At 39.8% G+C, this 23,303-nt stretch overlaps 1 protein-coding gene across 8 annotated transcripts in view; it reads right to left on the bottom strand.

Moving 5' to 3' along the window:
* Positions 1–23,303, bottom strand: part of PCNX2 (pecanex 2) — a 309,710-nt gene that overhangs the window by 86,915 nt on the left and 199,492 nt on the right. For all 8 annotated transcript variants that reach the window (XM_035280793.3, XM_035280794.3, XM_035280799.3 and 5 more), the window contains 2 exons: positions 20,936–21,044; positions 15,599–15,728 (listed from right to left, as the gene is read on the bottom strand). In XM_035280793.3, coding sequence (XP_035136684.3) covers positions 15,599–15,728; positions 20,936–21,044 — 239 coding nt within the window. The remainder of the gene's footprint in view (positions 1–15,598; positions 15,729–20,935; positions 21,045–23,303) is intronic.

The following is a 23,303-nucleotide window of genomic DNA, read 5'->3' as shown; positions in this document are numbered from 1 at the left end:
CCCCCCAACAGTGTATAAGCATTCCTTTCTCTCTGCAACTTACCAGGATCTATTGTTATTTGACGTTTTAATACTAGCCATTCTGACTGGTGTGAGATGGTACCTCACTGTGGTTTTGGTTTGCATTCCTCTGATGTTTAGTGATGCTGAGCTTTTTTTTTTAATTTCATATGCTTGGCTGTATGTATGCCTTCTTTTGAAAAGTGTCTGTTTATGTCCTTTGCCCACTTTTTAATGGGTTGTTTTCTCTTGTAAATTTGTTTAAATTCCTTATAGATGCTGGATATTAGACCTTTGTCAGATGCATAGTTTGCAAAAATTTTCTTCCATCCTGTAGGCTGTGTGTTTACTCTGTGGATAGTTTCTTTTGCCGTGCAGAAGCTCTTCTGTTTAGTTAGACCCCATTTGCCAATTCTTGCTTTTGTTGCAATTGCTTTTGATGTCTTCAGCATGAAATCTTTGTCTGTTCCTATGTCCAGAATGGTATTACCTAGGTTGTCTTCCAGGGTTTTTATAATTTTGGGTTTTATATTTAAGTCTTTAATCCAACTTGAGTTAATATTTGTATACAGCGTAAGGGGTCCAGTTTCAATTTTCTGCATATGACTAGCCAGTTATCCTAGCACCATTTATGTTCTTCATTGCTTGTTCTTGTCAGGTTGTAGGAGTGTGGCTTTATTTCTGGGTTTTCTATTCTGTCCCATTGATATATATGTTTGTTTTTGGACCTGTACCATACTGTTTGGGTTACTGTAGTCTATCACTGATGGGTATTTTGACTTATCAGATTGAGGACATTATTTTATCTTAGTCTGTTTAATGTTTCTATCACAACATTGTGTTATATTTTGTAAAATGATTTTTCTGGATCAATTGAAATGGCCAAGTGGGTTTTTCTCCCATTCTATTAATATAATGTATCACATTAATTGATTCTTACGTATTGAACCACCCCAGCATTCTCATTTGGTCAGAGTGTATAATCCTAATAGATTGTTGAATTCGGTTTGGTAGTATTTTTTGGGAATTTTTGCATCTATATTCATAAGAGATATTGGTCTGAGGTTTTCTTTTCTCATGATGACAGTCTCTGGCTTTGGTGTCAGGGTAATACTGGCCCCACAGAATGAGTTAGGGATTGTTTCTTTCTTCATCATATTTTGAAAGATTTGAGAATCATTGGTGTTAATTCTTCTTTCAACATTTTATACAATTCATCATTGAAGTCAACTGGTCCTAGGCTTTTTCTTTGTAGAGCATTTTTTAAAAATTACTGATTAATTCTTTTTATTTTACTTGTTACAGGTCTATTTAGATTTTCTGTTTATTCTTCAGTCAGCTTTGGTAGTTTGTATGTCTGGAATTTCTCCATTTCATCTAGGTTTTCTAATTTGTGGAAATACAAGGGTTCACAGAATTCTCTTACAGTCCTTTTAATTATGTAAGGCTAGTTATTGTCCTCACTTTTATTAGCAATTATAGTACTTTGAGTGTTGTTTTTAACTTGGTCATTCTAGCTAAAGGTTTGTCAATTTGGTTTACGTTTTCAAAAAATAAACTTTGGTTTTATTTCTTCTATCATTTTTCTACTCTTCATTTTCATTTATCCCTAGTCTAGTCATTCTGTCTGCTTGTTTTGGGTTTTGTACACTCTTCTTTTTCTAGTTCTTTAAGGTGGGAAATTAGGTGATTGTTTTGAGATCTTTAAAAATAAATGTTTTTTTGAGATGAGGTCTCACTCTGTTGCCCAGGCTGGTCTTGAACTCCTGACCTCAACAATCCTCCTGCCTCAGCCTGTGAGTAGCTAGGATTACAGGCGTATGCCACATACTTGGTAATATCTTTCTTATTCTTATTATTTTTAGAGACAGGGTCTTGCCCCTGTCACCCGGGCTAGAGTGCAATGGCAGGATCATAGCTCACTGAAATCTCTAACTAAATTCTAGGCTCAAGCAATCCTCCCACCTCAGCCTCTTCAGTAGTTAGAACTACAGGTGTGCACCACCACATCCAATTAATTAAAAAAAAAACTTTGAAGAGACCCATCTGTCACTGTTGCCCAAGCTGGTGGTTTTAAACTTTAGACCTTGAGTGATCATTCTGTCTTGGCCTCCCAAAAGTGCTGCAATTACAGGCATGAACACCCACCATGTCTGGCCTTATTTTAAAAATCTAGGTATTTACATCTATGAATTTTCCTCTGAGAATGGCTCTTCCTACATCCCATAAGTTTTAATAAATTATATTTTATTTTCATTCATCTCAAAGTAGTTTTTAATTTTTTTTGTGATTTCTTCTTAGAACCATTGGTTGCCTGTGTGTTTTAATTTATACATAGCTGTAAAATTTCCAAATCTGCTCTTGCTATTATTTTTCTATTTTATTCTATCATGGCTGAAGAACATTCTTATATAATTTCAGTTTTTAAAAATTTATTGAGGATTGTTTTATGCTAGTAGATGGTCTGTTGTGGAAAACAGTCCATGTACAGTTGAAAAGAATGTGTACCTGAAAAACTTTTGCCTTGCAAAACATTTTGTTAAGAGGACTAAAAGACAAGCTACAGACTGGCATGAAATATTTGCAAAACATATAACCAAGAGAGTACAACTATCTCAAATAGGTAAGACACTCTCAAAACTCAACAGTAGGAAAAAAAGTCCAATTAGAAAATGAGCAAAAGACATGAATAAACATTTCACTGAAGAGACTACAGAGATGGCAAATATGCTCATGAAAAGATATTCAAAATCGTTAGCCATTATGGAAATGCAAATTAAACCTAATGAGATATCACTGTATATCCCTCAGAATTACTAAAATAAAAAACAGTGAAAACATGAAAATACTGCCAAAGATATGAAGAAACTTGATCTCTCATACATTGTTGTTGGAGATGTAAAGTGGCATAGCCCCTCTGGAATAGTTTTACAGCTTCTTTAAAAAAGAAAAAGAAAACAAAAAAAATTACATTATGAGACAGCAATGACATTCTTGGACAACTATGTTCACATAAAAACCTATAAGCACGTGTCTAAAGCGGCTTTATTCGTAATAGCTCCAAACTGGAAATAATCCAGAAGTCCTTCGATGGATGACTTATTGACACATCCATACCATAAAACTACTCAGCAATATAATAAAATAAACTACTGATACACACAACTTGGATGAATCTCCACTGAACTATGTTGTGTGAAAATAACCAAACCCAAAAGGTTGAACAGTGTATGATTTCATTTACATAACATTCCTGGAATGACAAAATTATGAAAATGGAGAACAGATTAAAGGTTGACATAAGTTAAAAAGGGGTGAGGGCAGGAAGGAAGTATGTGTGCTCGCCAACAGGAGTGGTCTCTGTGGTGATGGAAATCTTCTGGTTTTTTGTTTGTTACACATCACTCATTTGAAGCTTGGATGTATCTAGATCATCCTGTAGGTCAACAAACATGATTTCTGGTTTCTCATTTGGTTTATTATTTATTATTAAATTATTTGAGGGGTGCAAAAGAGAGAACCACTTCATCCTTCTCACCCCCAGTTTTCTGAATGTCTAAAATGGCAAATAAACATAGCATAGGGCTTTTGGTAAGAAATGAAAACACAGAGACACATCTATGACTGTCTACTGCAAAACTAAACAGGTAGTCACTTTAGCCTTGTAACAGATCAGTCATCCAAGGGAAGGATGAGAGACAAAGAATGAATAGGAAATAGTTTTAATGTCACTACATCAGCACATCTGGGTATAGATTTTACTTTAAGGGAGGGGGAAGGAATAGTAGTTTTTATTCTGATGATATTTTACATTTGTTTTCAAATTAGATTTTTCAAGTGCTAAAATAGATTGTGTCAAATCTTGACTCTAGGAGCACGGAGACAAAATTCAACAGAAAATGAGTTTACTCATCTCTCCTTGACCCTTGCCGGTGTTTTCCTAAAATGGGATCTTTGAAAACAGTGAAAAACGTCCTTAAAAGCCTTCCCCAGTGGCTTTTATCAGTGATTACATTAACTATAAGGCAAGTGCTCTATTGCTCTGCACTACTCCTAAAATTAGGCTTTTGGAAACATTTCCTACCCAAACAATTTTCGTTAACATCTACTAAGAACTCTTTCCTTCCTTTCTTCCAAATCTGTCTTACACCTTTCTTACAAAGTCTTCCCTGACTACAGGCAAATAAGCTCCAATGATGCAACCTCTAAAACCAACGATAATAAATTTACAAAGCACCCTACTAAGACATTTCAAAATATAAAAGAAATGCAAGATATTAGATTGTTCTTATTTTCACTGGGTAATTTTTTTCCAATTCTCATGTATATAATTATTTTTACATGATTGGTCACTTTTCATTTAAAAAGTCATGAAGGGGAGCATCTGCCCATTTAGTTCAGTTTCAGGGGAGAGCCACACACAGCAATCAATGCATGAAAGACCATTATGAGACCTATGGAGTGGAGATGATGACAGAATGTTTCCAAAGTGACAAGAAAAAAAGAGAATGTTTTTCTATATTCACATTATATGTTATACTAAAATAGATTGTGTCAAATTTTGACTCTAGGAGCACAGGCACAAAATTCGACAGAAAATGAGTTCACTCATCTCTTCTCGACCCTCACTGGTGTTTTATATTAATTCCACTCATGAATCAAGAGCCCTGTGTACCAAGAAGCAGCAACTCTATGGAAGGCCTGGGCAAGGTCTTTGCTTTCAATAAAGTAGGATTAAAGTCAGTCTTAGAAATATGTGCAGAGTAACAAGATTAAACAAGCACATGATTATCAGAATCCTATAGATCGAGTCTCATAGAGTCTCAAATGCAAAAGTGTCCCAGTACCTACAGTGGTCTGCTGTTAATAACACAGAATGAGAGCACACTGTGGAGTGGCCTGTCACAGTCACTTGGAGTATTGGCCAATCTCAGGGAAGACGTTTTAATTAGAGGTGCTCAGGATTCTTGGCCTTGAGGAGTAAATCCTCACCATCCAGATGCTCCAAATCTTCCTAAGAAATCTTTATTTGAGCCATGTAATAAAAAAGTTTAAGACAACGTAAATTTAAAAGCTGCATATTTCCTGCCTTCCTTTGTTTAGAATAAATCAGTCCCTTCTCTAACACTTTCCTAAAAGCTGGACGAGCCAAGGATTCCCCTCTCACTTGCTATCGTGATTCAGAAGGGTTCTGCCCTCCTGCTGTACAAGGCTTACCCTCCCTGCAACCATCCATCAACCTGAATCACTCACAAAGCCTCGCTCCTCCGTGACCTTGAAGAGTCAGCAGCACCAGACAGCTGGGAAGCAGCTGGGCACGTTCAACACCTCCCTGCAGTCAGATGGTCTGTTACACGATTCTGCACTTTTCAAATACTTTAATTGCTCAGCAAAAACTAACAGGACACTGAGCAAAATTATGCACCACAGCACAATGCATAATAAGCTCAAAGCAATGCTGTTTGAGAAATTCAACTCACTGGAGTTCCTCAAAAGCATCGCCCTTCTGGAATAGAGGTGTATCATAGCACATTTTCATTCCTCAACTGTCAAATCCTACATGTAAGAGTTTTCTCATCCATCAGCAAAACAGTGCGATGGGGTCAAGTTCGTAATTTGGCTTCTCAGAAGTGACAGCATTCAGACACAGACCTGTGAGGAGATTCCAGATGAGGAAATCCGAGGCAGAGAAGACAAGTAGTAAGGACCGGCCTAAGTCACAGGGACATCGGTGATTGAGCTAGGGGAGCTCAAACTCTTTTGTCTGTCACTCAGCCCTGGAGGTATAACAGGGTATGGATGCCAGCAGCTTCTCTGGCATTTCAGGCTACTTAGTGACACAGAATTATGGCAATAAAGGTATGCTTTTGTGCCATCACTCCCTAAAAGTAAAAGGTAAGAGAGAAGTGTTCCTTTGATAAAAGCCATCACTTGCTTTTATTAGGAGTCTTTTGACTTCAAGTGACAGAAACTCAATTCAGAATGGCTTAAGCAAAATAAAAAATTCAGTGGCTCATGAAGCTGAAAGGTCCTTTGGGCCTCGGTGGACTCAGGGGATAATGGAGTGTCATCATTCTCTGTGCACCTCGGCCCAGCCTTCCTTTGTGTTTGCTGTGTTCTCAGGACTGTTCTTGCTTTGTGGTGTAAAAGTACTGCTAACAGCAATAGGCTTGCACCCCACACCACCAAGTCCAGTGGGAAGGAAGGGGTTTCCCTTCCCTGCTGGTTTCCCACACCCTAACGTCCTGGAACTCACTCTGGGTAGGCAGGACATAGACGTCTGGCACACCAGGCTTCTCACCTTTTCTTTCTCTTGCTTTGGCCCTGTTGGCCATAGTCTGTCTCTCGCTTGCCTATGCCCTAATGTAGGTCCTGACAGAGTGAAATGAAATATGAGGCAGGCACTACCCTACTGTCACTTCCCAGGTTTGGCCTACATGTCCCCAGCCGGCTGGGTGAGATTTACTGACTGTAAACGTTGATCTCTTTTTCATACCTCAGTCTTGACATCTCTATATTATCAGAGGTAACTATGTTTTTTTCCCCTTCTATTTCTTTTGGAAAGTTCAAGAATTGGCCATATTGGTCCATACTTAGGCCTTACCTGTCAATCTCATGAACTGCTGTCTCCCCAAATATGATCCTGTAGTAGCTAAACCATGTTAACGCTGAAACAAGTCATTTTTATCCATCCATCCACACACACACACACACACACACACACACACACACACACACACACACATCTTGTCTTAGGAACTTCAGGCTGCTATTTAAAAAATACCGTAAACCTGGTGACTTATAAACAACAGAAATATGTTGCTCACAGTTCTGGAAGTCCGAGATCGGGGTGTCAGCATGCTCAGGTTTTACTAAGGGCCTCTTCCAGGTTGCAGAATGCCAAATTCTCATTGTATCCTCCCACGGAGGCAAATGGGGCTAGAGAGCTCTCTGGGGACCCTTTCATAAGGGCACTAATCCCGTTCGTAAGGGCTTCATTCTTATGATCTAATCACCTCCCGAAGGCCCCACCTCCTAATACCATCACACTGTGGGTCAGCAGGTCTTGGTGAGCTGCACTGGTTCTGGCCTGCAGTGGTTCTGACCTGTCCTGCCACTCAGCACTGCCTCAGGCCTCTGAGCTGCACTGCTTTCCTTTCCAGATAGGCCTCTCTGACCACACAGGGCTCTTGTGATGGTGCCTCCCTTTCAACACTGTCATGGGCAAATGCATTAACTGGCATTCTCTGACTGTGTGTGTGTGTGTGTGTGTGTGTGTGTGTGTGTCCTCTGAGAGGCTTCAGGATACAATGGGAAGCGTTCAGGGCTTGGAATAAGACCAGCTCTGGGTTAATATCCTGGCTTAGCTGCTCACTTGTTCTGTGACCTTGAACAAGTTCTTAACTTCATTGAGTTTCTTTTTTCTGATGTGTCAAATGAGAAAAATGAAACTCTGCTTCCAGAGTGAATGTCAGGACTGAAATGAATGTTTTAGTGAAGATGAGCAGATGTTCAATAAATATAAAAGATGAGGATCACCATTGTTACTGCTGCTACTACTGCTCCACTCCTACTACTGTGATTATTATCACTAAGAATAAGAGGTCCAGGGCCCAACATACTCCTAAGTAGGGGTCTGAAAGCTCTAACAGACTTTGGATTTCTGATAAAAGAGATTCATGACATTTATCTCAGCAGTAACTAAAATCAGGACATTGAACAAATAAAAATGTGTTGTGTTCCTTGTCATGGTATATCCAGGCATCTTGCAAACATACCCAAATAAATTATGGGATAATATAACTGCAAGTCAATATATGTAAATCCCTCCCTGGTATAACTTTAAAGGAAGGGCAGCATTGTACTATTAACCCATAAGCCAGAATAAGCTGCCTGCTTTGTACTTAAGATAAAAATTGCCTTTTAAGAAGCTCAGTGCTTTGCAAAGATCTTACAAGTCACCCTTAAAATAGCTTAGTGGGTAGAAAGCATTCAGCAATATTCATTTGGAAAAAGTTAAAAAATAAATTGTAAAGTTGAGAACATCTCTCTTTGATTGCCTGATCAAGTCAGGCATCCCGACTCCATCCTGTTCACCATCATTAACATATCATGAATGAAGCGCCAGACAGTGACAGGTAATCCCATCTTCTGCCAAACTGAGGGGGCTGGAGGGATGAAAGATGACATGAATGAAACTGACCTCTATGGGCTGGAACATTGAGTTAAAACCAGTCAGATGAGAGTTGATAGAGGAAATGTAAACTTCCTGTCCACACTCACACATAAGATCAGGATGATGAAGGCTCAGCTCAACAAATGTTTTGTAAAATAATGAGACATATTAGATTTTAAGAGGCATGAAGGAGAACAGGACATCTGGTTTGCAGAAGTAACAGGTCCTTCTACTGAGAACCACTTAGATCACCTCAGAAGTGGGGTGAAGGTGGGGAGGGTTAGGGGCAACCCAGGAAACATCTGGATGAAGCTGACTAGGATTCCCAAGGTCTAGACCATTGCACACGAGGAACAAAAGTTTGTACCATTAAGCTTGAAACAGAGGGTGGCAAAGGAAGGAGAGTGCCTCCAAACAGGTAAACAGCAGCAGGTGTAAGAACAGCAGGGTTTATCAAGGTGATACAACGAGAAGCAAATTCAACTCAATGAAGAGCCCACAGCTGTAACAACACTCACAAGGGGCTGCCTAGCAAGGCACAAGATCTGCTCCACCAGCAGTGAGGAGAGGCTGGATGGTCCAGAGCGCAGAGGGGTACCCAAGGCTATGCTCACGTCTCTATTACAGACCAACAAAGGGCTGCAAAATAACACAGTGAAATCCACAAGAGCTCACTAAGACTAGTTAAAATGTTTGTATCATTTATTCTGTTGTTAGATGAACCACAAAACAGTGGGACTTAGAAAGGCTATTATTTCACAAAGGCAGCTGTGATGCTTGAAGAACAGAACTGGGGCTCGGTGACTGGCCAAGGTATCAAAATAAACACAGCGCCTCAAGGGGAAAACAATATTTATAGGGCATCTCACAGCAGGCTGGCTGTGGGTGTGATGGTACAAAATCCAAAATGTGTCATTCCCCCTGTTGATTTGATTGCATTCTGCCATTTCAGAAAGGACTTCGGGTAGATTGCAGGGATACATAATATATGTAATATATGTCTAGTTACAACTGAATTAAAAGCTGAATGAGAAAAGATAGAAATGTAGGAAAGGAAAATGAAATGGGGTCAGGAATAAGGATGAGTATGTTGTATATAAAAATGACCTACACATTTACCACAGCAAACCATATCTCATTTGGTACGTATGACTTCTGAGGAGTAATCATCTCATTTTACAGATGAGTTAATTGAGGCTTACAAAGTAATTTCCTAAACACCTAACCAAGCATATGTGTTGGAAGTTTAATTGCGGTTTGACCTACCTCAAAGCTCAGGCTCTCTCATATTCTACTGTTGCCTCAGTAAGAGCTGAGATTTACCTGGAACCAATTATCTTCTCACCAAGCAAGGCAGGTCCAAGGATACAGACGCAGAGATGCTTTTGCAGACCATTCACACAGAGCGATCCCTGATAGGGAAAGCCTAGCACAGTGCACTGGCATAGATGATGCTTATTACACATTTGTTGTAAAGGATAACACCAAGAACAACATATCATTTTAAAGCCAATCTGGATAGAATTCTAGAAATGTAACCATCATGAAAGCTTTATTTTCCTTTCATCTAGCATTGTAGGTCTAATGCTTTTTACATTTTATAGAAGGTTTTTGACATATCAAAACAAAATCCCTGTTAATGGGAGTTTTCATTATTTTAGAAAGCTGAAAATAGTCAATTCCTTTAGAACAAAGATGTTGCTGAGATAACTGGGCACATGTGTCATATAATTTCTGGCCTAAACATCTGTTTCACGTTAATGACAAAGTTTGGTTATTTAGTGACTGTTTATATACAAAAAGCAGGATGATAAATCATAATATCAGAATGTGTTTCTAAAATCCTCTGACATTAGGGGGATGTATAAACACAAAGCACTATTATATACTGCATTTGCTATTGTTGCCTGGAATTAAAATAAAGACGCTAGGCAGAGCTCATCAAGATTTTTTTTTTTTTTGAGACAGAGTCTCACTCTGTCACCAGGCTGGAGTGCAGTGGTGCAACGTCAGCTCACTTCAACCTCCACCTCCTGGGTTCAAGGGATTCTCCTGCCTCAGCCTCCCTAATAGCTGAGATTACAGGTGCCCACTATCATGACTGGCTAATTTTTATAATTTTTTAGTAGAGATGGGTTTTGGGGTTTCACCATGTTGGCCAAGATAGTTTTGATCTCCTGACCTCGGTGATCTGCCTGCCTCGGCCTCCCAAAGTTCTAAGATTACAGGCATGAGCCACAGTGCCCAGCCCAAGACAGATTTTAAAGACCTTATTAGTAAGACCACATCAGTGTAGCAGTGAGTGTTCTCACTCCGGCAACTGTGAAGCCAGACTGGTATTTCCGTTTCCTTTGACATAATATTGTTAGACTCAATTCACTTTCACTTAAGAAATACTTACAGAATACTTACTTTCTGCAGGACCACATAGGCATATAAAAATAAAAAATAAACAAATTCAGAATTGAAGGCATACATAGACTATATCAATCCTGGGTAGAGTTTACTGATCGCCATAGTAGCAAATTTATTTTCCAAACATGACTGCTACAGTACCTCTCCATCCTACAAATCACTCTTGAACCTTACCATGCATCCACCAAGAAGCAGAATATAATTCCCCTTCCTTTGAATCTGGGTGGGTGAGTTACTTACTTGTAGACAACAGAATGAGAGAGAATCGATGCTGCAGAATTTCTAAGGCTAGGCCAGAAAAATTAATGCAACTTTGATGAATACCTTACTCACTAGAAAACTTATGCTGAAGCCTTGAGGCCACCATGCTTTCAGGAAGCCACAACTATCACTCACCTAGAAGCTACATGGAGAGGTTCTGAGAATACACGAAAAGAGAGAAAGATGTCCAGTCAGTCCCCAGCAGTTCCAATTCTCTAGTTCAGTCCCAGTCACCACCTTTACAAGGGACCCCAAATCACAACCACTCAGCTCAGCGCTCCCCAAATTCCTGACCCATTGAAGCCATGAGATATGACAAATTGTGTGCTGTTGTTTTAAGACAAAAACTAAGGTTTACAGAGATTTGTTATTAAGTAATAGATAACCAGAACACAAAGGCAAACTGTTACAGGAATTTAGGAAAGATCATTTTTAATTGGGGTGATCAGGGCAACTTCATGGCAGAGCTGCCATTTAAGTTGGGCTTTGCCAACTAGGTATGGACAGAAAAGGAAGAGGTTGAGGGAGGGAAGGTCATTCTATATGAAGGGTACAATCCAAGGAAAGGTTTGGAATGGAAATTCACAGTATGTGATGTATGGGAAAGTGTTGCAGGAGATGGGCTAGAAAGTGAGAGAAAGAAGGGTCTGTATCTGTGCTTTCCAATAGGGTAGCCTCTTATCACAGGTGGCTATTTAAATTTATGTGAGTTAAATGTAAATGGAATTTGGACCAGACAATGTGGCTCATGCCTATAATCCCAGCACTTTGGGAGGCTGAGGCGGGCAGATCACCTGAGGTTGGGAGTTCAAGACCAGCCTGACCAACATAGAGAAATCCCATCTCTACTAAAAATACAAAATCAGCCAAGCATGGTGGCTCATGCCTGTAATCCCAGCTACTCAGGAGGCTAAGGCAGGAGAATTGCTTGAACATGGGAGGTGACGGTTGCAGTGAGCTGAGATCACGCCATTTCACTCCAGCCTGGGCAACAAGAGCAAAATTCCATATCAAAAAAGAAAAAAAAGTAAATGGAACTTAAAATGTAGTTCCTCGGTCAGACTAGCCACATTTCAAGTGCTTAGTAGCCCTATGTGGCTGGTACCTGCCATACTGGAGAGCACAGACATAGAACATCATCTAGAACTTCCTATTGGACGATGCTGGTCTACATGGCATTTCTTCTTGTTCCTCAGGCACAATGAGCCACTGCAGGCTTTTGAGGAGAAGAGTGACACGCCGAGAGCTGAGTTTCAGGACAGCTCTCCTAGAGCTACATGTGAGCAGAGAGCAGCAAGCAGATGAGTTAGGAGGCTAGGGTGAAAAGGCAGACAGAGGACACATTTGTCATCTGCCCTAGTGAGGCACAGAATGGGGGAACAGGAAGTCTCCAGGTTTTAGGACAGGCCAGTTCGGGGAGAAAAGGGACTAGCCATGGTTGTTAGGTCACTGGTGATGTACGCACCACTTCGAGTATTAAAATGCTTTTGTTACACTGCAGCTCTCACTAGAGACCTAAGCAAACAAAAGTCAGCTTTCAAAAATCTGCAGTAAAAACCAGGCTCCAGAAAGTGAGGGGGCAGGGAGGATGCCAGGAGAGGGGGCCGCTGGGTATCCTTCAACACACACACCCAGGCTGGTGGCAGCAGTTCACGGTGCTCACTGCAGCTCCAGACAAAAATGTCTTTTTCAGGAGGCCCTTTATTTATTTATTTATTTATTTATTTATTTATTTATTTATTTATTTAAAATGGGGTTTCACCATGATGGCCAGGCTGGTCTTGAACTCCTGACCTCAGGTGATCCACCCACCTCGGCCTCCCAAAGTGCTAGGATTACAGGCGTGAGCCACCGCGCCCAGCCTCAGGAGGCCCTTTTAAAGTGACGGAACAACTAGTACAAAATTAAACAGAGTAAATTACATTATCCGACTGGTCCTTTGTATCAGACCCAAAAGATGGTAATTAGAATGGCCACATATAAACTCTCCAGCCAGAACACTAAAACTCATGAATTAGAATTTGAAACAAAAAAAAAAAGGTTTTAAATAGATAGAATGAGCTTTCCAGAGTGTTTGTGAGGATCCAGATGAGATTTCCTGTCATTCCCTTTCCTGGTACCCACCACTCTACTGTTTTGATTTCCATCCACTGATCTTTTCAGCAGATGGACCAGAGGATGATGCGTTCTGATGCCTTCACAAAAGGCAACAACAGACCTTCAGCAGACTGGGTTTTGCACCAAGAACTCTCTCCTGTAGTGGAATTGAAAATTTCCTTCCACTTGGCTCCTTCGAAAAAACCTAGGAAAGGGCAGGTATCCTTGTACATACCCACGAGAAGGGCATCCAGAGGTAGACAACCCATATACACATACAGGGAACCCCGTGCTAATATCTATGTTATTTACTGATGAAAAGAACAAACACAGCAGAATCAGTTCTTTGTGGGACTGAATAAACATAAATCTTTCTCTAGAAGCCCATATGTTTAAGCAACCCACATAAACTGACAATTCAGACCCAAACATAACACCCTAAAAGGATGGCTGAATTTTGGAAGTGTGGAGATTAAATAACAAAACACGTAACTCCTTTAGTGCAGGTATTAGAATGCTCCCTCCAGGGTAATCTCCACACAAAGATTCCCCTTTCCACCCAGACACTTAAAATCCTTTCCGATTCAACTGAGAGGTGTTTTACTTCTATTGAATCTTCCCATGCCAGAAAGACTGATTTCCTCTCTGAGGAGACAAAAAGAAACCTTTTGTACTGAGGACCAAGTTTAAATATGCTGCACTTTCCTTCCCTGTTTAGATGAAAGCATGAGAAAATGCCCCTCCTCTTATTTACAAGTATTTGCACTTTCCAGAAGTGTGACTTTCAGAGCTCCAAAAAAGGTCCCCCAAATTCTTTTCTCCTAAAAAAGCTTAAAGAGAAGCCAACTGTCATCATTTTCTTGTACTCTCTGGCTCTGTAAATATGCATGTCTCTTTAGACCAATGCAAATGGGCAGCCTTGTGGTGTGTGAATTTCAAGACGACTTTACTTTTATTGCAAAAATCTACCTCTCTTAGAAGACAAGAAATCTGCCAGAAACCTGAGGGACCTCCTTCCACTTCTCACTGACCCAAAGTAGGGCTCACTGGTTTGGTTAGTTTTCACCAGGGTACCCCTAAACATGAGATTGTCTGAAGAAGATACCCCTGAGTCATGGTAAACACCTACTAGCATGGATCAAGCTGGGACGGGAACTTCTCTGCAGAACAGTCAGAGAAAAATCATTCTAGCCCAGGCTGACGTGGTGCTTACTTTGCGTCAGCCCCTGTTCTTGGTGTTTTATGTATGTTAATTCATTTTCTCCTCACAGCAAATCTATGAAGTAGGTCCTATTATTTCACTTCCATTTTACAAATGAGGAAAAGGAGACCTGAAAGGATCATTGTTAAGTGGGAGAGATGAGGTGTGTGAACTTAGGCAGGCCGTGTTCTAATCCCTAAGCCAAACCACCTGTACCAGAAGGATGCACATTTTACAAACCATCTCTCGGGAGAAACATGAAACCACAGTTCTAACTTAACGATGGCCACTTTGAGACATAAATCACACGTTGTAAAATGCTAGCTTTCTGCAAAATGTAAACAAATTATGGAAAAAGCATTAGAATTTAAGAGGAATAAATAGAATGCCTGTAATCCCAACACTGTGGGAGGCTGAGGCGGGTGGATCAGGAGTTCAAGACCAGCCTTGCCAAGATGGTGAAAACTCGTCTCTACTAAAAATACAAAAATTAGCTGGGCATGGTGGCAGGCGCCTGTGATCTCAGCTGCTTGAGAGGCTGAGGCAGGAGAATTGCTTCACCCAGAGGCAGAGGTAGCAGGGAGCCAAGATTATGCCAGTGCACTCCACCCTGGGAGACAGAGTGAGACTCCATCTCAAAAAAAAAAAAAAAAAAGTATTAAATGGCACAAGTCTGGCTAATAAATTAGGGCAGAGGAGACTGAAATGGAAGACCCACTCCAACACATGGAGCAATCCAAAGGTCTCTGTGCTAGCTGAAGACCTCCGGGGACACACGCTTTCCTTCCCTGCTAGCTATTCTCAAGACCTTTCCCGACAAATCACTAAGAAATCTTTAAAATCACTTGGTGAACTATCACTTCTCTCTTCTCACCTACCCTTAAGAATAACACTCCTACTTCATCAATCACCAATTGCTTAAGGAATTTATGACAGGTCCAAACAGAGAAGAAAAAGTGAAGAAATCATCTTCACTTTTATGCCACAAGTTTTCTGGCACTCAGAAATTGGTGATCTCTTTTCCATAGAGCTGTGATAACTGCACACTTGTACAGGACTATATATTTAGAATGCTCCCCGAAGGGGAAAAACATGTGCCATCCAGGGGCCATCTTGGCATATCAAAGGACATTAACAATGGCTTGTTAAACAGCCTTTCCCGAGGTCACCTACTAAAAATCGGCAGTGATAACTCATTTTCCTTCACAACTGGTGATACCTGGACAAATATTCGTTGGCTAATTTGAAATCAGTCATGTTCTTTCCAGAGCTCTGAGACCCAAGAGCTGAGTCAATGAGCTGAGGAAGTCATCAAGAGAGACAGGTTTGGACTGGCCCCACAGCACAGGAAGGGCTGGACCCAGGGACCTTCTAACAGAGGAAGGCAGAGGAGGCTTCTGAAGCACAAACTGGAGAAAAGCAATTAAGCACTGATTTTAGGGTCTTACTTGTAGTTTTTCTCCCAGAATTTCACTGGCCTGACATAGGATGTGATGAAAATGACACTCCCAAGAAATGGACTCAGTGGGGTAGAAAAGATGGATGTGGCGACCGTCTGGAAGAAAAGTATGGCAGAATCTGAGAATGCTGAGTTAAGGCAAAAAAATATATATATACATTATTTCTATATTTTTAAAATATATCACATTTTGATGAGTTTTCACTAAAGCCATTTTTTTCCACCAAAGAAAGAACAAAGGATACACACTTAATCTCTCTATGTATACATTTATAAATATAAAACTTTCGGTAGTACCCTGCTAGGTCTCATTTCACCACCATGTAAACCAAATGAGTCTCACAAAAATCTCAGTGGTCTTAGTCTGATTCATGGCAAAGATTTAATATCTAAGGACTGAAGAGAACAGTTTCTTTTTACTAAGATTATTAGCTGAACAGAACACACTGGAGTACATTTACTACAGTATCAAGTAGCTTTGTAAATAATTAAAATTAGATGATACATTTTGAAAATAAATAATAGCATCATTTGGGAAGATAGTATCTCTTTCTCAAATCATGTTTTCCCTCTGTTTGAAACATCTATCCATCTATTTATCTAGATAGATAGGATACACATCTAAATAGATGGATACACAGACAAACAGATGTCGTATATTGAACACCATTGGCTCAATTCAAGTCATATCTAGTTTTTAAGCAAAAACCACATGCACATGAAGCAAGTGTTTTGTGGGCCAAGTTCCTTCTTTAGGCATCCTTATATAAGTTTCTGACGTACTGGTATTCACCAGTTTCAAATACCTTGCTTGATCAAAGAGGTAACTGGTCAATATTAAACTTAGTATGTCTGCTGCTTTTGGTTTAAGCCCAATAAGTCTTTGGTGATTAGTGGGGAGGAGCCAGAAACAACAGTTCTCTGAGCAAGCTGGGCCCTCCAGGTCTCACTCCATCATTGGAGACTCCCTGTTGCCAATCACTCACCATCATTGTGGCGCGGAGGTGCTGTGGGGCCTGTGGTTGGAGCACAAGAGAGAACTGCTGGCCAGAATCCATGGGGGTAGCAGAAGTCAGTGGAGAGCTGGACTGCCCAGGTCCTATAATATGCATATCCTTCCTGGTCCGAGGGTATTAGAACTTGGATCATTCTACTGTAGATCTGATCTGACCTCCAATAGCGCTGATCTTCCTGCTGGGAAGCTAGTGACAACTGTATCTCTCTTACTGCTGCACTAATGGAAGTTTTATTTCTGTAATTCATGTCCAAAAAGTTCTGGCAGAGAGTGAAAAAGAAATGTTTGGCATAGATAGGAAGACTCTGCATTTCATTTTCAAGAATATAGAAGTAACTTGGACTTCTAAGTGGTTTAACGTAACTTTAAACAAGTTATGTGATAAAGGGGTGGGGGTGGAAGCAGGGATTCCCTAGTAGCACCATTTATCTGTGAGATATAAAAAAGGAAGTGAGTCTTGTGCTGTCCACATTTTCACAGATTTAAAATCAGATAAAAAAAAATTAGGTGCACAGGCATGGTGGTGCACACTTGTAGTCCCAGCCACATGGGAGGCTGAGGTGAGAGCTAGAATTGCACCACTGCACTCTAGCCTGGGCAACAGAGTGAGACCTTGTCTCGAAAAACAAAAAAACAACCAAAAAAAGAAAGAAACCACGTTTTTTTTTTTCTTCAAGAGTGAGTGTTTTTTAAACTTTCTATTTACTCTCAAGCATTTTCAGGAGTGAAATGTCACATCCTCCATTAATAATCCATTCCAATGTTGAATTGTTTAGGTATCAAAAAGATCTCTATTTCTCTATTGTGCTGCAAGTTAAATCCAATTCTTTTTATTTTGACCTAGGTTCAAATGGAGAACTACAGAACAATATGCTACTGTGGTATCTATTATCACCCACCAGTTTCCTCTTCTGAAAGCTGAAAATACCTAAATACTTCTGCCACAAAACACAACAAATTAGCTATTATGCTCCTTGTCACTGAAGAAAAGGGAATTGTACGAATGTATCACTGAGGGAAGGTATTGAAAAAAATACTAGAAAGCAGAGTCGGGTCAGAGGTGGAGTTTTCTGAGGAGCTGTGTTGAGAAGAAAGGAAGAGGGAGAAGTCCCTACATCAGGGGACAGAGGGTGTGATGGAGCTTGCAGGGAAACCAGGACAAAATCAAGTGGAGCCAGGGCCAGGCAGATGTGCTAATATGTGATCATCTGGCTAAGTCTGTCTAATTATAAGACAGTGGTCCTGCATGGTCTCTACACATATTAAAAGCGGGGATGATGTGGCTTGTGTTTTTGATTCTAAGATTTCCCCAGAGATTACATTGTACATTAAAAAAATGCCAGAAGCAATTATCTAAAATTTAAGAAGTGAGGGAACTAGCGCTAGGCTAAAAATAAAGTTCAGTGTGGTAGGAAAGGAAATGACGTTTAACAGGTTAGAGGGAGGGTGGCAGTGAATAGAGAGGATCTTTTTTTTGGAGAAATATCAATAAAGAATTACAGCACACTCTGGGCAACTATGAAAGGCTGTCACTACCACTGGCAAGGCAGTGCCAAGAAAGAAGAGCTCCTAAGAGGAGCAGGCACATAAAGCGCTCTTTCTTTCTTTCTAAGAGAAATAGCTAGGGGCTTAACCTAAGGGACAGATGATCACTCTAAAAGCACACTTAAAATGAAAGCATCAGTTATTAAAAGATTTTTAAAAATCATTAGAAGCTGAAAAGGATGCACCAAATAGAAAGCAGCTCTCCCAATCTCTGGGTTTACTAGAAAGAATCTGGCTAAGTCTGTCTAATTATTAGATGACAATGGTCTTGCATGGTCTCTACACATATTATAAGGGTGAATATCCTCAATTTTCCCTGGAGGTTACAAGCTCAGAAGCTAACTGAGGCTACGGAGAGAGAAAACATGCTAGTACTGGAAAAAGCCATTTATCAAACAGTGCCCTGACGCTGGCCTGAAAGCTAATTCAATTCCAAAACAGAGCAAATTAGCCTTTTTTCAATGCTGAGATGGAGCCCACAACTTCTTAATAGAGTGATAAAATAATTAACGTTTTGAAATTAGTCAAGATCCAGGGCTGACACTTAATAACTTAATAGCTTTGTCTGGGTGGCATGTATATCCAGTTTTTCAACTATTTATTTCATTGTATTCTGAACAGCATGATGTTGGACTCCAAGGAGCAAATATCTACCTTTTCAACTGCTGAAGGAGGAGGGGTGTCCATGGTTAAGGAGGAGAGGGTAAAGACCCTGTCAGTGGCCAGCCTCCAGGGAAGTCAATTTGAAGGCTCTGTATCTGAGCAGAAGGGGAGGAAGTGGGTGTCACTAACAAGGCCAGGTTTAGGAACAAAACAAGGGGATCCACTGTGTGTTCTAAAATGGAACCACCAAATGCCCAATAAAATCTACATCTAGAAAGTTTCCATTTTGTATGACAATCCATCTATACATCGTGAAATATTTAAATTTAATGCTCACTGTGCACAAGCTGAGATAAATCTAATGCTGTTTTTATTCTTCTAGAACTTATTAAGTGCTAAATACCACGTGCTCATGTGTGAACCCTCAACACGAATATAAGGCAAGTATTTGAAAATTGTGGCTCCCAGAACAGTCTTAATGCAGCTGTGGAACTCCAAGAAATAATTAGTGTTATTGAACTCACCTAACAAGGCATAAACAATAACAAGGAAGTCCACAGTTATGACATCAGGAATCATCACTTCAATTTTTAAATGCTTGGTGCCAGTCCTCAACAACAAATTTGCATTAATCTAATCATTTTCATTTAATAAACATGTTTTAAATTCTAGACAGGAAACTTTAGAAACACATCAGAAAGAGACTAAAAATCAACTCAATATTTAACCTTGCTGTTTTTGTTTTAAAAGACTCTGTTTAGGAAAACTGACATTACTGGCATTACAGAAAATGACTGCCGCTAAAGGGAAAGGGTGGTGCCCGAGCTCAGGCTTTGCAAATATATATATATAATTTTTTCTTAGCTTGTTCTGCCAAATGACCTTGAAACACTTTAGCAGTATCAATGCAGGCCTAAGAATAGGAACACAGAACAATGTGTATTGTGAGAACCACTCTTCTTATGCTTAACATTTGAAAAAAAATGTTAGGAGCCTGGAAGAAATCATTTTTAAAAATATTATCACTCAAGGATTATCCCAAGTATGTTTTCATTCCTTTACAAGTTAAGGTCCTAGAGATGCCTTAAGAATTGTCTTAAAGAGTCTTATGTAAATTTCACAAGGAAGAAAGCTCTGAGTGGTCCAAGTTAGGTTAACAGCAGCCCTGATGAACTGCCAGTTTAAAACCCTGGTTCACATACATTGATGGCATAAGAATCACCAAGGAAGCTTGTGAAAAGACAGATTCCAGGATCCCGCCCCATGAAATTTGATTTAAAAAGTATGAGCTGGGCTCAGGAATCTACTTAGTTAATTGGTTCCTCCAGGGATTCTGAGGCAAGTGGTTCCTGTTTCCTAGGAAACACACAGGTTTAAAAACTCTAAATTCAGTGAGAAGGAGAACCTTTAAGGACATTATTTTAGGCCTAAGTCAAATTTTAATTAATCTCTTTCTTCAAGAGCATTTTTAATGCAATTTCTCTCTCCACTTCCCTTACTCACATGTGTACATATATAAAACTTAGCTATCAATGTCAAAGTGATTTTTAGGAGAATCTCAAAATTTGTTATGAAATAAATTCAAACTATTATGAAAACACTATAAAACACACATGAAAACCAAGGCTTCGTGGCTAATTGCAACTAAAAAATCATAATTTAATGTTTTAAATTATGATCTTCCAAATGCTGTTTGTACCTAATCTTGAGTTTCTGAATATTACTAGAGTGCAATATGATAACCATAGTATAAAATCATATACACTTTATAAAAATGTACTGAATGCATGAACCCTATCCACAATGTTTAATAACAGCAAATTTATTTGCACTATTTTGCACAAGGTGACTCAGTCATTTAAGCAGTTACTTTTCATTTAAAAGACAGGATATCTTAATGAAGATCTGGGCATGGGAAATGGAAGGACCAGGAAAAATAAAAGTAACTCCTGAATATGCATGAAGAAGCAGGAAGAGTTCAAAATTAAGAAACATCTTTTAAGGCTAAGTGGCCTAAAGGGATCCAAAGTGCCTCTTCATGTCCCCATTAAAATGTAATCTTAAAGACTTTAAAATCTTTTTATTACCAGGGGTCAATGAAAAGCTTGCTTCAGTAAAATGTGAATCTCAGCCTGAGGGTGAAAATAGAAGCAGAAAGGATACGAGGAATGGCAAAGAGCTGAGCAAACACGTGAAACGAAGAACCCCAAGCCATCTGCCAAGGAGCCACGTATGTCAGGACGAACTGTAACTTGTGAAGCAGATCCTCGAGCTGAAAGTAAAAGCAAAAAAGATTCATCAGCGAGGACAACAACAGTAGTAACTGCATCAAGGTCATTTAAAGGACACTTGTCAAGGTTGGGAAGGGGCAGTGAGCCTGCTGTCTGCCCTCTTACTCTTACCTTCCTGTGTCTCATGTGCAATGCGGCCATTTAATGATATTTAAAAACAGCAACAGGCTGATGAGAAGAAACCCTGCATGGTTAATCTCAACAGATTTATTATTTCAACCTATATACATATGGTGTATCTCTTTGCCTTTCTCAGAAGAACAACCACAGCCTGCTCTTTCCTCCTTCATATTGGATCTTTTTTGTTGTTGTTGTTAATCAATGAGAACTTGTTATGTTGCTCAGGTTGGCCTTGAACTCATAGCCTTGCCTCCTCAAGCACCAGGACAACTGGCCAGAGCCGCCTCGACTCCCATATATTGGATCTTTTAGAAGGAATACATACAGAAACCTATCATCACTTGATACTGTTGAGGTTTTTGTGTGTTAATTTCATTTCACCTCTTCAGCTGTTCCTATCGGAGAAAACAGCTCCGTACCATTGAATTGCAAGTTACAAAGTACTTTAGAAAGCTAAGACAGGATATGAAGCTATTGCACTGGACAGACAATCCAGCAAAAGGAGAAACTGAGTTTTGGGGTGATGTGGAAAACACAGAGGAGAGACCTCATGTGTACTAAGGATGAACATGTAAGAGTGAACTAACTCTTCAGTGGTTGGATTGAAGATGGGGATGATGAATGTGCAGATAAGGATAGAGAAGGATGGACTGCTCTGGCTTTAGACCTCTGCATTATGGTAAGAAGTGACTGATGAATCCCAGTTGCAAAATTCTGCTGCTGTCACTTCTAGAGGCAGTCAGTCAGTATCCCGTCAGGATTTCTTTCCCCAGATCCACATCTGATCTTCATTCATAATGAAAACTTCAAATAGCATGCCATGTTTGGTCTGAGACTGGCTAGCATTTGACACAATAAAACACATTCACCAAGGCCATGATGTGAAATGAGAAGAAAAAATACAATTTTTAATTAGGCTCAAATAGCTATTAAATAAAACAGAAGGTCATAATGAAAAGAGGGCAAGATTTGGGTGATGGGGCCATTAAGAGAGAATTCAAGGAACCAAGATAACGGCGCTCTTCAGTGAAAAGCCAACCTTGTAATTTTTGAACCAAAAGATTACGTGATCCTGATTTGTTTCATAAAAATGTAATGAGGCAAAAGGAGGTTAATTAGAATCCTCTCCAAATCTTTGCCTCACTTTTCTGATCTCTACTGATTCTCATAAATATTCTGGTTTTGGATAAAAACTTTAAAGTAGAATAAAGCATTCTTGGATAGGCCATAGTATATGAACCAAGAATGAAAGGTCTCTCAAAGGCACAGCAAACACAGAGAAACCTTAAGAAGTCACAGGCATCTATCTGGTTATGTATAGAACCCCTGCTCTAAACATGTCCACCAGAAACTCTAGTTACAAATCTAGCCTGAGTTTTAGGTGAAAGCTGAAGAATTTTAGATAGAAGAGAATGGAAGAATAATAGGGAGAGCAGGAAACAGTGAGAAAGAAAGAAATAGGGGAAAGAAGGAAGACAAAGGGAGGAATAAAAAAAGCAAAAAAGCAAAAAAAAAAAAAAAGAAAAATGAAAGAGGAAAAAAATAGATGATGTGATTAGGCTTGGGGAACCACAAGGAAATATGAATTCCGGGAAAGGAAAGGAGGAGTTTGTTGCAGCTCTCAACTTTTCACTTTCTTTACTCTCACTCACTTGCATCAACCGTAGCGGGTTGATCTCGATTGGTTTCCAAGACCTTTCAGAAAGGCCACTTTGGTTTCAATCCTGGGGTTGATTTCAGCCTCCTGAATGCATTTTCAATGGGACTCCTCAGCCCCCAGTGCCGTTGAGAGTTTGCCAATTGAGAGAGCAGCATTTCACTCTGTCAACCTGAGGTTCAGCCTTACGAGTTTACATAAAATATAGTCATTTCCCCACCACCTTACTTTCTACCAGTCATCAAGTGACTTCTACAAACCAAGAAGCCGACAGTTCTAACACAGCTTTAAACTCTTGACTCACTTTTGTGAAGAGATATGATTCGCATTAAAAGCCAGTATCATTTCCTTCCATCTCCACCAGTAACCCAACCAGAAGGAAAACAGGTCAAATGCCCAAGAAAAGACACGACTTCTGAGTTACCAACCAGGGCAGAAGTCCTGAAAAGAGACGGTAGGCTCT

Source organism: Callithrix jacchus, chromosome 19, assembly GCF_049354715.1.
Source record: "Callithrix jacchus isolate 240 chromosome 19, calJac240_pri, whole genome shotgun sequence".
Taxonomy (NCBI): domain Eukaryota; kingdom Metazoa; phylum Chordata; class Mammalia; order Primates; family Cebidae; genus Callithrix; species Callithrix jacchus.
This window is presented reverse-complemented; position numbering and strand designations above follow the sequence as displayed.